This window comes from Maylandia zebra, linkage group LG13 (assembly GCF_041146795.1).
Source record: "Maylandia zebra isolate NMK-2024a linkage group LG13, Mzebra_GT3a, whole genome shotgun sequence".
Taxonomy (NCBI): Eukaryota; Metazoa; Chordata; class Actinopteri; order Cichliformes; family Cichlidae; genus Maylandia; species Maylandia zebra.
Window position 1 is genome coordinate 23,117,761 of NC_135179.1, and position 16,566 is coordinate 23,134,326.

The 16,566-nt window shown below is 39.9% G+C and overlaps 2 protein-coding genes across 6 annotated transcripts; both read right to left on the reverse strand.

The window, feature by feature from the left end:
* Window positions 1-6,981: 6,981 nt before the first annotated feature.
* Window positions 6,982-10,781, reverse strand: LOC101464526 (glycine N-acyltransferase-like protein 3). Of its 2 annotated transcripts, XM_076891825.1 has the most exons (6): window positions 10,632-10,781; window positions 9,838-9,954; window positions 9,656-9,763; window positions 9,441-9,559; window positions 9,064-9,198; window positions 6,982-7,834 (listed from the first exon to the last, which is right to left on the reverse strand). In XM_076891825.1, exons 2-6 carry the CDS (start codon window positions 9,910-9,912, stop codon window positions 7,429-7,431), a joined length of 843 nt encoding a protein of 280 aa, XP_076747940.1. In that variant the 5' UTR covers window positions 9,913-9,954; window positions 10,632-10,781; the 3' UTR covers window positions 6,982-7,428. The 2 variants fall into 2 exon arrangements, with proteins under 2 accessions (XP_076747940.1, XP_024660435.2); XM_024804667.2 differs by lacking the exon at window positions 10,632-10,781 and having other exon boundaries at window positions 9,064-9,196; window positions 9,442-9,559; window positions 9,838-10,552.
* An 859-nt stretch (window positions 10,782-11,640) lies between these two features.
* On the reverse strand, window positions 11,641-16,081 carry LOC101488042 (cystatin). 4 transcript variants are annotated; one of them, XM_024804720.2, is made up of 5 exons: window positions 15,865-15,999; window positions 15,109-15,220; window positions 13,239-13,450; window positions 12,519-12,629; window positions 11,641-12,065 (listed from the first exon to the last, which is right to left on the reverse strand). In XM_024804720.2, the coding sequence occupies exons 2-5, from the start codon at window positions 15,113-15,115 to the stop codon at window positions 11,985-11,987; spliced, it is 411 nt and encodes a 136-aa protein (XP_024660488.2). In that variant the 5' UTR covers window positions 15,116-15,220; window positions 15,865-15,999; the 3' UTR covers window positions 11,641-11,984. The 4 variants fall into 4 exon arrangements, with proteins under 4 accessions (XP_024660488.2, XP_076747941.1, XP_076747943.1 ...); XM_076891826.1 differs by lacking the exon at window positions 11,641-12,065 and adding an exon at window positions 15,686-15,790 and having other exon boundaries at window positions 12,465-12,629; window positions 15,865-16,081; XM_076891828.1 differs by lacking the exon at window positions 11,641-12,065 and having other exon boundaries at window positions 12,465-12,629; window positions 15,686-16,081.
* Between the last annotated feature and the right edge of the window lie 485 nt (window positions 16,082-16,566).

The window sequence follows — 16,566 nt, forward strand, 5'->3', positions numbered from 1 at the left end:
ACGGCTATAAAAGGCCTATAATTAAAGAACAAAGCGGGGTTTGAGTTCGAGTTGCGGCAGACTGTCACTACTTGTAAATGGAACGCAGCCTTCCTGCGGCGGACAGCTAATAACAGGAATCGGACGCGGTCCACCCAAGTCCACAGCAACCACCATAGCAACCGCCTAGCATGACCTTAGAAACATATTCTGTCTTCATAACTATCAAAAACATGAAATGATTTGCAAAGTGTTTAAGTGTTACAGCTGCAGAGAGCTATGGCGGTATCTTTGGAAGCTGTTTACATAGCTAATAATATACGATGTAACCATGGAGACAGTCAGTCACGTGAGGTAGCGGGGCATGTTTACTACAGTGAATAAGGTGATTGCGTGCACAGCGTCCACACGCTGCACAGGGTAAAGACATTACTTCAATATTGTTTTATATTGATACAGTGGGGCAAAAAAGTATTTAGTCAGCCACCGATTGTGCAAGTTCCCCCACTTAAAATGATGACAGAGGTCAGTAATTTGCACCAGAGGTACACTTCAACTGTGAGAGACAGAATGTGAAAAAAAAAATCCATGAATTCACATGGTAGGATTTGTAAAGAATTTATTCGTAAATCAGGGTGGAAAATAAGTATTTGGTCACCTCAAACATGGAAAATCTCTGGCTCTCACAGACCTGTAACGTCTTCTGTAAGAAGCTTTTCTGTCCCCCACTCGTTACCTGTATGAATGGCACCTGTTTGAACTCATCATCTGTATAAAAGACACCTGTCCACAGCCTCAAACAGTCAGACTCCAAACTCCGCCATGGCCAAGACCAAAGAGCTTTCGAAGGACACCAGGAAAAGTATTGTAGACCTGCACCAGACTGGGAAGAGTGAATCTACAATAGGCAAGCAACTTAGTGTGAAAAAATCAACTGTGGGAGCAATCATCAGAAAATGGAAGACATACAAGACCACTGATAATCTCCCTCGATCTGGGGCTCCACGCAAGATCTCATCCCGTGGGGTCAAAATGATCATGAGAACGGTGAGCAAAGATCCCAGAACCACACGGGGGGACCTGGTGAATGACCTGCAGAGAGCTGGGACCAAAGTAACAAAGGTCACCATCAGTAACACACTACAACGGCAGGGAATCAAATCCCGCAGTGCCAGACGTGTTCCGCTGCTGAAGCCAGTGCATGTCCAGGCCCGTCTGAAGTTTGCCAGAGAGCACATGGATGATACAGCAGAGGATTGGGAGAATGTCATGTGGTCAGATGAAACCAAAGTAGAACTTTTTGGTATAAACTCAACTCGTCGTGTTTGGAGGAAGAAGAATACTGAGTTGCATCCCAAGAACACCATACCTACTGTGAAGCATGGGGGTGGAAACATCATGCTATGGGGCTGTTTTTCTGCCAAGGGGACAGGACGACTGATCCGTGTTAAGGACAGAATGAATGGGGCCATGTATCGTGAGATTTTGAGCCAAAACCTCCTTCCATCAGTGAGAACTTTGAAGATGAAACGAGGCTGGGTCTTCCAACATGACAATGATCCAAAACACACCGCCCAGGCAACAAAGGAGTGGCTCCGTGAGAAGCATTTGAAAGTCCTGGAGTGGCCTAGCCAGTCTCCAGACCTCAACCCCATAGAAAATCTGTGGCGGGAGTTGAAAGTCCGTGTTGCTCGGCGACAGCCCCAAAACATCACTGCTCTCGAGAAGATCTGCATGGAGGAATGGGCCAAAATACCAGCTACTGTGTGTGCAAACCTGGTAAAGACCTATAGTAAACGTTTGACCTCTGTTATTGCCAACAAAGGTTATGTTACAAAGTATTGAGTTGTATTTTTGTTATTGACTAAATACTTATTTTCCACCCTGATTTACGAATAAATTCTTTAAAAATCCTACCATGTGGATTCATGGATTTTTTTTCACATTCTGTCTCTCACAGTTGAAGTGTACCTCTGGTGCAAATTACTGACCTCTGTCATCATTTTAGGTGGGGGAACTTGCACAATCGGTGGCTGACTAAATACTTTTTTGCCCCACTGTATATATTTGCCTTCTGTTGACCATCACCTCAGGTTCACCATTACAGTTTCAGCAGACAGATGCACACTGTCTAAATATGAACACATTCAAAAACTCATGTCTCAGAAATAAGCACAGCTGTTCATGTTTGTCATTAGAGTTTTATTTGTAAGAAAATTATGAGCTTCATATTGTGTATCAAATAAAAGAACATTTCACAGCTCCGAGTCAACAGACACAGGTAACAGAAATGTCTCTAATGTAGACATGTACAGTGTGGTGTAAGCATTAAAAGATCATAAAGGAAATACTAACATTCATGTGAAACTAATTGTAATAAAAAATGAGCAGGTGCTTTATAGATGTAAAAGAAAGAATCTGAAAACAACACTTTTTTGGTCTAAGTGATCAAAGTAGAAAACAGAACTGATGTTCAAGAACAAACCGTAGCTGCACTAATATTACACATCTCCATTGTTGTGGTGAACAGACATGTTGCTTTTAAAACCACATGCAGTGTGTGACCATGACTGTTCACTGAGACCATGAACGCCACTTCGCTGAAGCCTTCGCCTTCTTCTTCTTCTTCTTCTTCTTCTAAATTGGAAGCAGAAGGAGCACGAGCTGCTTTGATCTACTGAAAGGAAAAAGCAGAACATCTGAGCTGAAACCATTAAGACAGGAACAATCATTCAATGCAGTGTCTCAGGTGGCTTAGCCTGTTACAACTGTTGATACAAGCTAAATACGGTTAACACACAGTGTCAGGGAGCTCCAGTGTGGGAACTAGTGGCTTTAGGTTTGTAGTCATTTAACTTTCATCCATTCATTCATTTAATTCAGGAGGAAGAAATGTCAGGTGGGTGCAGGCTGGTTACATGCATTTGGTCCCATGCTGTCTTTAACTAAATGACTTGGTTCACTTTATGGCTGGGCTGTATGTGGGGTTATATCATGTTATTTGGGCAGGAGTACCTGTCCCCTGTTAGACTTAGAAAGTTTCTCCATAAGTAGAGTTTCTAACTCTTCTAGCACATCTGTGGCTGACAGCTTTTTGGTGGCTCTTTTTACCCCACACTGGTTGTGAGTGTGTAAATAGCCCCACTAGTTCTTTTGGGTTGCAGTTAACTTGGGAGGAAGAGGTAGGTCTGCCATGACTAGATGAATAACAATTATCTGGGATACATAAATTTCATAATGCATGCATATATCTCTATAAACCTGCCTGAGGGCTGCCATTTTTTTACATTCAGTTATTTCTTTGTTGAATCTAAATAATGAATGTGTTACAGTTAAACTGACACTGATCAGTGTGAATGGCTCATTGGGACACAGAAACCTTTAAATTAAACCCTATCACCTGATATCGATTGTCAAACAATATCAAAGCTGTAAAAGCTGTTTACAGTCAGAATTTATAAAACTATGATTGTAAATTAATTCAAACAAGTGAGCTTTTCTCTTTGTGCTGAATATCAACACTGTGATTTCTTAGACTGTAAGCTTTACTTCAGCACAACCAGTTGTAGAAGCTGCCACTCCAAATGTCTTTTGATAACAAGAAAAAAATACCTTTTCAGTCCACGGCCTGAAGTTCTTCTCCGACATCTTCTGCAATCGGCTTTGTCTGCTGCTTTGAAGACAATAAACCACAAAAAAGATGATTTAGTCACTTTGTCTGCATCATGCAGCTCGAATGTGTCGTGTAACGATGTTGAATAGCCGTCGTTATCCCTCTGCTGTGTCAGCAGGATTGTACTGTACAGCATCTCATTGATATGTGAGGAATGCTAATGTAAACAGACTTACATCATTAAAACATAAAGGACAGGAGATATTTAGATATTTTTATATTTATATTACATTTTATAGCTGACGGATATTACTAAATAGATAGAATTTACTAAATAGCTGGATGAACATGAAAAATATGTCTATAATCACAAATGACCATGAGAGCCAGTAGAATTAATTCAACTGGACACTCGAAAGACGTCCTTAAATGCTCTTTAAGTGGCAGAACAAACGAACAAACACTTAATTGCTTACTTGAGATGAAATCTGCTCAGCTACTTTGAAAACAGCTTCTAACTGGTTCCTCCTGTAACAGGATGACTGCTCAGGGGTAAGGCCATCATGCAATCCAGCAACCTTTATGGTTCTGCTTTGATTCACCAGGAACTATTAGGGAAACCTTCCAGCGCCTCCTGTGAAAGACACAGGCATAAACACACAAACATTTATTAACATGTTCCACAGTCTTCCAGTTTGATTTTCTCATCCTGTGGACAACAACGTACATGGATGCAGGTTTATTGTTGACTTTTGTAAGGTTTATTTAGTGAACATATCCAGCTGCAGCTCCACTGTGATCCTGAGCTGGATAAGCACTTAAGAAAATGTGTCAATAAATGGACATACATCAACTTACTATATTTATCCAAACAGACGGGACCAATAATGCTTCACTGAGTTAGAGACTTTAATGTCTCTTCTATGTAAGAAGATCTCGTGCTGATATACCAGCAAACTTGACAACAAAGGTTTTTCAGACTACATGTAGCTGTCCTCTATGTCAGCTCACACATTTACATTCATGTCACACTTATTTCTGCTTTCCCATTTTATAATTATTACTTACATTTTGATTATAAACCTTGAGTTTGTAAATGATCAGATTACATAATTGGAATACAATGTATCCAATTCAGGGTCGCGGGAGGATGAAGCCTATCCCAGCTGATACAGGACAAAGACAGGCTGCCAGTTTATTGCAGGGCTAACACAATATGTGTAACAGAAAATCCACTTAAATGTTTGATATTTCTTATAATAATCATAATTATGACTATTATTTAAAGGTTTCTTTATAAATACATTTTGATTTTTTATAACCTCTAAAATATAAACCTGAGCTGTTTCAGATTCTGACCTCTGACCTCACTGCAGCTCCCTCTTGGAAGTACGTCTGCTTCTTGTCTTCCCCCAGTGTTGACCGCCTGCCCTTGATATCACGTACTGTACCTGAGGAACAAAACAGGACAAACACTTGCCTTCATTTAAGAAGTACATTCATACAGAGGTAATCTATGGAAACACACTAGTTCAACCTTTGGGAGGAATCAGTTCCTGTGAAACATTTCTGTAAATGAACATCATGTGGAGAATGAATGAAATGAGTTCTTCAGGTGACTCAGCAGTCCCACACTGACAAATGAAATCTAGTTAAACTATTAAGCATATTTGCTCTTCTGAAATCTGTGTTAAACAACAACAAACATAAATTAGTAACAAAAATACAGCTGAGTAGAGGCTTTACAAACCACCAGCAGCCATAATGCTAAATTTTAATCTTCAAATGTTTCTGAGCCGTCTTCAACCTGCTTTTAACACATTAAAGTCCCACAGTCAATGCAGCCTGACTCAATCCTAGATGTTCAGCACACAGAGACACAGAGGTGCCGTTTAAAGTTTAGTGTTAACCTGAGTCACTGATCATTTGCAGTATTACAGAGTCTGGCAGTCTTTGCATGATGTCCACGTCACTGTAAGTTTCTAGCTGACTCTCAGGTGTGACAGGTGTGCCAGCAGGAAAGAGTAATAATAACCTGCATCGTGTGGTTTGTGATGCAGGATTAAAGGAGCCAGGCTTTGTTCACACAGCTAGGATTGTATTTTACACTGACCCTGGGTCAGTACAAGTATCATACAGTTTAAACGAAGCACTGAAACTTGCACATATTTATTATAGATGCACTGAAGCTAACCGAGATATTTGCTGTCAATCTGTGGCTGCGATTAAACACTTTACTGAAAACTTTATTAACTAGTAACTTCATCAGTCATGACAGAAGCTAATATTTCTGTGCTAACATCGTTTAACCAGTAACAGCTTTCCTCCAATATAAGCTAACGTTTACACCGTAACTTTAAGCTAGCACCATAAAGACGGTAAAACACGTAATAATATCTACAAATGCATCTTAAAGCTGTTATATTAGCACTCGGTGTATTACTAACATAACCACATTAACATTACTGACACTCGCTGCCTTTTAATAGTCATTCTATAAATGCTGTCCGTTTAAACGGTCTTACCTGTACACACTGCATATCCACCGGATTCCAGCCAGAGTGGATTCTGGAGTCTTCCCACGCTCCTGTTAGTGATCCTCCATCTGGATGGATGAGAACAACCTTCTGAACAATCTAGCAGGAGATGGCCCATATCTATGGGACTGGTTTGTGCTAATAACGCTAATGTATGGACTGATAACAGCCGAAGCGGGTGAATAAAGTCACCCAGTCGCTAGCTGTGCCATTACCCAGCATACATCACTCCCTCCGTAAATGCAATAAACGATACAAAAGTATCGTTCTACCTGTTTTTCAGGTAGTTGTTTACATTATATAATTTATTGTGTTCTGTATACGTCACTACAATGTGATTTGGAAAATGTCTAAATATACCGACAACAGGCACTTCCCGGCAATCTCTTCAATCGGAGGACCCTTCACGTCAATTCCCGACGCGAGAGGGGTACCCTGCGCGTCCATAAGTGCAGCAGAGGGAGCCTGACCATGCGTCACACGTTTGACGAGTTGGGAGTGAGAACGTGTTGTCCAGTCTTGCCTACCTCATGGTTACACAGACAAGTTAGCTTTATTTGCTCCCCTCAGTTTTTAATGAAGTACTAAACTGTCCCCATTTTTAGAAGCATATTAGCTTCAGTTTGAAATGTTTGTACTTAATTATAATGTTAGTTGTTTTTTATGATTCACAGCTGATTTAGCCAGATAAATGCAAAGGGTTGTGTCAGGAACCCAGGAAGAAAGTCTTTATGCAGATCGGGATAATTCCACAACAGAGTGGCCAAAACTCGGATTGAGGTTAATGATCCGGTGTGGTGACCCCCTTAAAGAAAGCACCTTAATGAACAATACGAAGCTACTGAGTACAAATCAGTGCAGCTCTGTTTTATTTAAACTTCTCCTTTAAATGCTTTAATGTTATCAAAAGTTTACATCATTGTCTCTGTTGTGCAGGTAATGTGATTGATTTGATTGTTTCTAGGCAAAAAGTTATCAAAAGTGGGGATTGAGCCTATTTAGATAAGATTACTTTTGGAGTTGATCCAGGAAGTTGTGGAAAGGTTCTTTACTATTCTGAAATAGGGGAAAAGTGGACATTTCACACCATATTTTGACAAATATATCAAAATGAAATTCAGAGAAGTTGGCTTGAACCAAAAGCAAACCCCAAGGAAACAGTGTCTTCTCCAAGAAACAGACCAGAAGTGATCACACTTTTATAAATAAGAGGGTTGCATTCATTTGAATACTATTTTTATAAATGAAGAAGGCGCAACGTGATACAAATGTTGGACGTACATATAAAAGATGTTGACTCTAATCTGAAAAATTGAACTCCAACCATGCAGCCCTGTAAGAAGGATCCTCAATGAAGCCCATGTTTTTAAAGAGCTTGTAGGACAGCACATTGTCCTCTTCTATGTAGCAGAACACCGGGTAACCCTCAGCATGGAGTTTCTTGGCCAAAGTGCTGATCACGATTTTGGCGTATCCTTTCCCTCTGTGCTCTGGCAGCGTATACAACATTCCCAGAGCACAGTAATCATACACAAGTATCCAGGACACGGGCTGACCCTGGCTGTCTGTGATGCAGCATGATGGGAAGTTACTGATTAGGTTTTCAATCTTCCTGTAACCCTTCTCGTCTCCTCCGAACTTCCAGGTTTTATTCACCAAGTCAACGTGGGAAAGATTAAGAGACGAAATCCTCGACTCAAGCTCACTTAAAAAAAAAGAAAAGAAAAGAAAAGTTGTTGAGAAGCAATATAATTTACATTGCTCTGAAGCATATTTACAGTCATAGTGAAAAAATGTACAGTCTCCTTAAAGTCTAATATTTTATATATAACTACATAATAAACATCATTTGGTCTTGATTAGAGCTTAAAATAAGGTAAATACAACCACAGATCAACAAAACATAAGATAATACACTGTGTCGTTGTTTATTGAACAAATACCGAGCCAAAATGCAGAAGCAGTATGTGAAAAACTAACTATACTATTACTATTGAACCTGATCTCGCTGCAAAACATGTAATAAACATGCCGGTCCACCGTGTCCATTTGTCGCTTTGCCTCTCCAAGCCATGAAATGTACATGCATGTAGAAGTTACGGTAAGTTGCAGTAATCTGCAGTAAGTGTTTAAAAAGAGAGTACTAACACATTTACATCATGTAAATACATACTAGCCGACTACCTTAATAGTTTCTGACGATTAATGACCCTGCAATGTACTTAATACATTTCAAATTTTGGAAGGGCTAAGTGTGAAATGACCACAGTGGACTGGCGTGTTTTTGCCTTCATACTGGGTTTTACTATTTCCACTGAATGAGGAAGGTAAGCAGCAGTCAGATGTTGATAATCAAAGTATCAGAAGAAAGTGTGTAAACCTCTATAAAAGCAGAAGCTTGAGCAGTTTGCTGGTAAGGTGCCAAGTAGGAATAATATTAAAGAGGCAATTATTAAAACCCATTAGTCTGGGAAGCCAAAGGACTGGGGCACCTTGCAGTCTTTGAGTAGACCACTGTATATTCCTCTGTATATTAAAGCATTGTAGTGTTACATGTGGCGACATCTGGCTGACAGCTAAAGACTGGCCTAAAATGGGTCATCCAACATGATAATGATCCCAAGCACAGCAATAAATCTACCACAGAATGACTGAAAAGAACAGATGGAACAAAGTCCAGACCTCAACCTGACTGAAATGCTGTGGCAGAACCTTATTACACAGCTTCTGTTTTATGGCTTAGTTTCTGTTAGGTCATGACAGTGTAATATGTTGTGTGACCTAATTTTAAGACTTGCTAAAGACAGCCATTAAAAAAAATGCCGATATGTATAACCTTACAACTGACACAGGATGGTCTTTTTTAACGTGTTTTTAAAATCATAACTTATACACAGATATAACTTAAAGTGCATCTTAATTATCAAATTATACCTGTCAACCACTGGCATGTGGAGATGGTTGGCGTCTGGCAAATACAGAAGATGCAACAAAGTATAGACTTTGTGGTTCACTCTTCTGTCAGAAGACACTTGTTTAAGCATTGGTGCTTGGGAAACATCAAGCCCTGTCGAATGGAAAGTATTCACATGAATTTCTTTCTCTTCTTTTTCCTCGCAAGAGGTTATCCAAGCAGTTTTGTATTTAATTCAGGAAAAATGTCCACATAAATATTAAACTTTTTATTAGAATATTGTACAAAGTGTGTGCTCTGTCTATAAAACTGTGTAAATAGTAACAGCTGTCAAATGTAGTGACGTAAAAGCCACCATATTTATTTCGTGCTTATTTTCTGCAGTGATCTGAGCTCACCTATCATGAAATAAGTGCTCCAATCAACTGCATTCTCGTCTGTCAGCATTTTCCTCAAACTCTGTTCATCCGTACTGTAGTATGCTATCTTTTTCATGAAATTCAGGTCACGCTTGTTCTGTGAAATAAACAAAAGCTGTCACAATCACGTGACAAGCGAAAGATTTCCGTCTTGAAAAGCTATCCACAGTTTTCTGACGGGATTTAAACACACCTCGGGGTCCGGTCTGCAGATGATAACTTTAAAATCAGGCCACGTATCGACCACAACTTCTAGTGTAGTCGGTTTGTTCCTGTTGATTCCGTACAGGAAACCGTACACCTGAAAGCACGAAACACCTTTAAGCGCTGCTGAGGCTGTAAAGCACAAAGACACGCGGTTTATGTCGCAGATACCTTATAACTCTTCGGTAAGTGTTTGAGCAGAACTCCTTCAGCGACCTGCAGCTCGTCTCTGTTCAGGACCTTCATGTTTGGATACCGGAGTTTTCTTACTAATGTACTTTAAACAACCTGAAGGAAACTGTTTCCAGGGCCTACTCCGTGGATCGGCTTCCTCCGAGGCGTGGACGTCTATCAGCAGAGAATGTCCCTTAGTCTGTAACACAGTCAAATATATTCTCAAGTAATATTCAAGCATGCCATTCAGCGTGTTAGTACGAGCTCGGGAGCAGCTTGGGAGAACAAGAAAACAGAGACTGCTTCAGGTTGTCTTCCCAAAGTGACTCAACTTTATTCACAAGTACAACAGTTTATATAGAGGGTAAAATTCATGAGACAGCAGATTATCAGTTTAAACCAGTACAGACCAAGATAAGGCAGCGTCTTCCTGCCCTTGGGTGAAGAAGCATCCTTTGTGTAGTTTATTAGTTCAGCTACAATTGTGATTATCTCAGCGACATATTTTCAAGGCACAAAACGAAGAGTTCTTACATTAGTGAAATCTGAAACAAACCATTTGGCCTTCAACAGGCGTCTAAAAGATTAAGAAACTAATGTAGCTGAGGGAGTGATCTCTGTGGTATTTCAACCTTGTACCAGCCTGTGATTCTCACACATCAATTCTTGGGTCAAAGAGAAAAACAACTAAAACAAAGGGGCCTTATTGAATGACAGAGTTTTCCTGCATAATGTCACTATAAAACAATATCCAGTAAATGCTACCATGGTACTAAAATACCTAACACAACCTGCTGTTTTAAAACATCCCAAATCCACCAAAATGGAGAAACCTTTATAAATTATTAACAGTTTAGGCAAAGTCCGTAGGGTTACGATATGACCGCATTGCTCCGGTTTGAACTTGTGAAATAAACGTAGCAGGCCACTTCCTGTCATAAAAATAACTTTAACGTTAACTCTAACGTTAATTCACCGCCAGAAGTTTTTTTTTAAAAAAAATGTTTGTTTTATCCGTTAGCGTGTTTATGGAGTGTTCAGGAAAAATATGAAATCTAAAATATATTTTTCCAGCTCAACAACTTAAAAGTGGGACAAAGACTGTGCTTGCGTGGGACAATGTGACGTAGATGAGTGCTGACAGGTGGTGTGAATTTTGTGTTTGGAGTTTAGCACTCGAAATACAAATGCACATCTCAGCTCTCCCTCTGTAGTTGAATAAGCCTAAAGTGAGTTTTCTTTTCTTCACTGAGTTCAACCACTTACAAGCAGTCTTTATTTGTTGTAGTTCCATCATATTCTGCACAGCTTATCTTATTGGTCACTTTTAATGGTTTAATTTTGACCTGCACTTGACCTGTGATCTGAACCCTCAGATTAAAGAGACTTTCAACAGGCTTCTGGATTGACTTTAACTGAGATTAATCAAAATGTAAGATAGTGTCTCAGAATGCAGGGCAGGTGGGAAAAGGGTTAAACATGCAGTGTAGTCCTACATAAAGTGGGAACCCTGGTCACCCAAAGTCCAATATGTTTTATAGTGTTAGACAAAAACTCCCCTCTTTTCCAAAGTGATTAAAAGTGTAACTGCTCTATCCACCAACTCCTTATAGATGTTGAAAATAATGTGAATGGCATTTTCTGTTGTCAGTCATGTCTGTCCCAGATTTGTTCACATTCTCCTTCCTCTTAGTCAGTGGGTAGGTATCCAGAGAACTCATCACCATCAACAACAACAAAGAAGCTCTATTGAGCTAAAACGTCATCCTTGTGTGCATTTACCACACGGACACATTAAAGTTTGTGTGCAAGTTTGACTTTATTTCAAAACTGAATTATCTGGAAAAAAAAAGCAGCTCATGATCAGTTTGACTACACAACAGTTTGTTATTTGCTTGGTTTACTGATGAGGCAAAGTTGCTTCTTTAAAAATCGGGGAGACCTAGTTTGTAACACTGGATAGTGGATTTTGGAAATTTAAAACAAGTTTGATTAGTTAAGCAGTGCAGTAGTAAAGGCAGCAAATACTAATATTAATATATTTATTCCACCTACAGGAAAGTGCATTGCAGTCTAAGAGAAGATTATTCTGACACAAAGGTAAGATTTCCCAAGCGTTCTCGTTCTAGCGTCCCACGTAGATCTCAGTGTTGGCATTCATTCTTCAGTAACTCAATGGAATTAAGCCATGGGCGGCTCCACACTTCGAATGTGCACTGGTAGGGCTGAAAGGAAAAACAGACAATACATTTAACATTAGGATCTTTCAGGTGGTGTTATTTACACATATAAATGCTTTAGGTTTTTTTTTTATCCAATAGCATAATGTCTATTAAGAACATGAGTATTTAACGATCAGATTAATATGCATTACACACTCAAAGGGATTCACAGCAACATCGCGACAAGAGGGCAGCAGAAAAGTTCTATAAAACTATGTCAAGTATGCAGAAAAACTGTGATTTATTATTATGAAATAAAAAACAAAACATAGAAACATCAGAAATCAATTTGTTTCAGACGATCACTTTTCAACAGGACACCGGCCTTCAGCTGTAAAAAGATCTGCGTTGAGCAAATCACTTCCACTGTGAATGCAGCTTTAGTTACAAGGCTGCTGCATGATGTTTAAGAACAGATCAAATATCTTGCTTCTTTTGAGAAGATGCCATCAGTACCTGAAACTTTGCCTGATCTGTGTGGATTGCACACACTTGATCGACGCCATACTTTCTGCAAGGGGTCTTTACCATCTTCACAGTTATGACGTACTTCATGCCAGCGACCACCTGTAATGGGAAAGAAAATTGAATACAAGACTTACAGCAAATGAACCCCTCCTCCTTCTCCTCTTTAAACACCCCTACTGTCCCCTGTGAGCCAAGAAGCTCACCAATGACTAGAGAAAACACAAACATCAACACATTGCTACGGTAGCCTTGCCTCAGGTTTCAAGAGGAGAGCCAAATAAACTTTTAAAAAAACATGACTCATCAGCATATTAACCAATCTTTAGCAAAGATGTGCTTTTGTCGGGTTCCTTTTTTTTTTAAAACCCACACTGCTCTTTTGTTCGGGCGGGCCAATGGCTGCCTCAACACAAGCATAAAAAACATTTCCGACCTACTGTTAAAGCTAGGATGAGAGGATGAGAGGATATTAACGTGACAAATTACGAAGCCAGCCATATTTGGGGGAGTACCAACGCCATTAAGAAGGCATATAGCAAGTAAATTGTATGTAACAGCCTCTAGGACTTTAGTTTAGTAGTTAAAAGTGAAACCTTTGAAGGGCGCTTCGCAGGCCTTTTCTTAAGGGCTCACATCACTACGATGGTTTACTGGATTGCTTTCCCCTAAAGAACAATTCAGTTATTCACGAATCTGACCGTTACTCACCTGTGACTGAACCTTGATCACTTCTACCACTTGCCTGATGTACAAGTCGTTGCTGTCTCTGTTGTGTTGGATGACGGCGAAGTGGAGAGCGTTTTGCACGTCTTCATTGTTGATATCAGCGTCTGTCAAGCCCCCGACCGGGGTCCCATACCCAACGGCCAAAGCGGCCGCAAGGACAGTCAAAGCGACCTTCCACATCTTGTTTCTGTTGCCTAACAAACACACAGGAGACGAAGTGAAACACTCCCCACCGTGCCCTCCCAGTTATATCAACATGAACATCACTGTGCCGGAGGAGTGGCACATCTGGCAGAGATCTTGCAGCCAATCGGCAATCCCCACAGCAGAGAAATGTGACTACTATGGAATGTTAGGGTTGAAAATGATTAAATAAAGCTGTTTTTATTATTTTTATATACACAACGCAATGTGCTCATAAACGAATTGGCGCTCTGGGTTTTGAGGGTTAAAACGACTTGTCCAGTTGTATGTCTGGGCTGAAATATTGAGAATGAACATAGAGCGCTTGAGGGTTTTTGCTACATGCTTACACGTCACACTAGATAATGTTTAGAAGGATATTCTCTCGCCAAAGGGAGTTTGAACAGAATGTCCTGAACTGGATATATAGAATCAGTAGTAGGATAATAATAAAATAATCAAGGCTAGGCAGGGAGGTGTTTTCGTGTCTGTCTCTGCCATTCCTCGAAAAAAGAGCAAACAACGGGATTGGGATGACCGGATGTAAACAGAAGAAGAAGACAGACATAATAATTATTTGTTATTGTTGGGTTACAAAAACTGTACGACCCGATCAGGGTTATCCTTCGTGTGAAGACAGATGGCTGTGTTCACATCGAGGTCCTTGTAATTCCAACTCCAGAAAAATCAGGTGGCGAGAAGACAACTGTCCCCAAACCTCAGTAATATAAAAACAAAACTAGATCTCATTGATTTACTGTAAAAGGACTTAAGAAGTGAAAGTTATCAGGAATTATTCCAGTGTGTAAAAGAGGGTAAATTGTTTGGGAGGATTTGAGTTTGTTTGTTTTTTTGTCCAGTTCATACTCCAGACCAGTTGATGGCAGTAATGCCCCATCTGTTGTTTGCCAACCGCCAATAACATTTAGAAGGAGAATAATAGGAAAAGTCCAGCAGCAGAGATCACGTATGATCCAGGCTGTTGCTGTGAACTCGTTCAGGCTCTTTGCGTCTGCACAAACAGCACTCAACTGCCCACGGTTAGCTGCGGAAATCAAACAACTTATTTGATTTGATTTCTGCACATGCAACTTTTGAAGCGCTGGGCAGCGTTAACAAAAAAAATGGGGAAAAAAAGCATTCTTGACCTCTGTCCCATTGTCCAAGTCCATAGTCACCTGTGGACGCCCACTCTTGGAACAGCATGATGCAAAAACTGCAGATTTTGGAGTAGGGACGCACTTAACTCTACACTTTAGACGAGTCGGAATTGAACCCTAACCCTCACTAGGCACAAGACACTTTAACATCCCACTCGCACGATGTACACTTTCAGATTTTCAATTGAAAATTTCCAGATTGTTATAAAATTCACTTACTTACTGTACATAATGTCCTCTTTTTGTATATAATTTACTTACTGTATATAATGTTCTATTTTTTGCACAGTCGAGGAGCGTTTCAGGACACATTTCACTGCTTGTTGTACTCGTATAACTAGGCATGTGACAAATAAAGAATCTTGACTCTTAAATTTGGGTCCTTTCCTGCTTGCCGCACACAGACGTTTCATGACAGACACAGGGTGTACTATCTTTTTGGGTTTATTTTTAAATCATGACTTATACACAGATATAACTTAAAGCGAATCTTAATGATCAGATTATACCTGTCATACGTTGACATGTGGAGATGGTTGGTGTCTGGCAAATACAGATGCACCGAAGTATAGACTTTGTGGTTCACTCTTCTGCCAGAAGACCCTTGGAAAACATCAAACCCTGTCAAATGGAAAGTATTCACATTAATTTCTTTCTCTCCTTTTTATTAGGTTTATTTAGGTTATCCAAGCAGTTTGTATTTAATGCAGGAAACATGTCCATATGATTATTAAACTTTTTATTAGAATATTGTACAAAGTGTGTGCTCTGTCTATAAAACTGTGTAAATAGTAACAGCTGTCAAATGTAGTGACGTAAAAGCCACCATATTTATTTCGTGCTTATTTTCTGCAGTGATCTGAGCTCACCTCCTATCATGAAATAAGTGCTCCAATCAACTGCATTCTCATCTGTCAGCATTTTCCTCAAACTCTGTTCATCCGTACTGTAGTATGCCATATTTTTCATGAAATTCAGGTCACGCTTGTTCCGTGAAATAAACAAAAGCTGTCACAATCACGTGACAAGCGAAAGATTTCCGTCGAGAAAATCTATTCACAGTTTTCCGACGGGATTTAAACACACCCCGGGGTCCGGTCTGCAGATAACTTTGAAATCAGGCCACGTATCGACCACAACTTCTAGTGTAGTCGGTTTGTTCCTGTTGATTCCGTACAGGAAACCGTACACCTGAAAGCACGAAACACTTTTAAGCGCTGCTGAGGCTGTAAAGCACAAAGACACGCGGTTTATGTCGCAGATACCTTATAACTCTTCGGTAAGTGTTTGAGCAGAACTCCTTCAGCGACCTGCAGCTCGTCTCTGTTCAGGACCTTCATGTTTGGATACCGGAGTTTTCTTACTAATGTTTTAAAACATCCCAATCCACCAAAATGGAGAAACCTTTATAAATTATTAACAGTTAAGGCAAAGTCCGTAGGGTTACGATATGCCCGCATTGCTCCGGTTGTGAACTTGTGAAATAAACGTAGCAGGCCACTTCCTGTCATAAAAAATAACGTCGTTAATTCACCGCCAGAAGTTTTTTCAAAAAATAAAAATAAAAAATGCGTGTTTGTTTTCTATTGCGTAGGAAAAGATATAATGAAATCTGCTAGCGTGTTCATGGAGTGTTCAGGAAAAATAAATATAAAATATAGAAATATTTTTTCCACTTCTTGTATCGCAACAACTTTAAAAAGTGGGACAAAGACTGTGCTTATCTGGGACACGTAGATGACTGCTGGGAAGTGGTGTGTTTGGAGTTGAGTGCGTGAAGGACAAATGCACATCTCCCTCTTCCTCTGTAGTTGAATTAGCCTACACTGACTTCCATCTCTTACCAGCAGTCTTTATTTGCTGTAGTTCCATCATATTCTGCACTAATCTGCATAGTTTGTCTTTTATTGGTCACTTTTAATTTTGAGTACAGGGCACCAAACCTGCACTTGACCCATGATCTGACA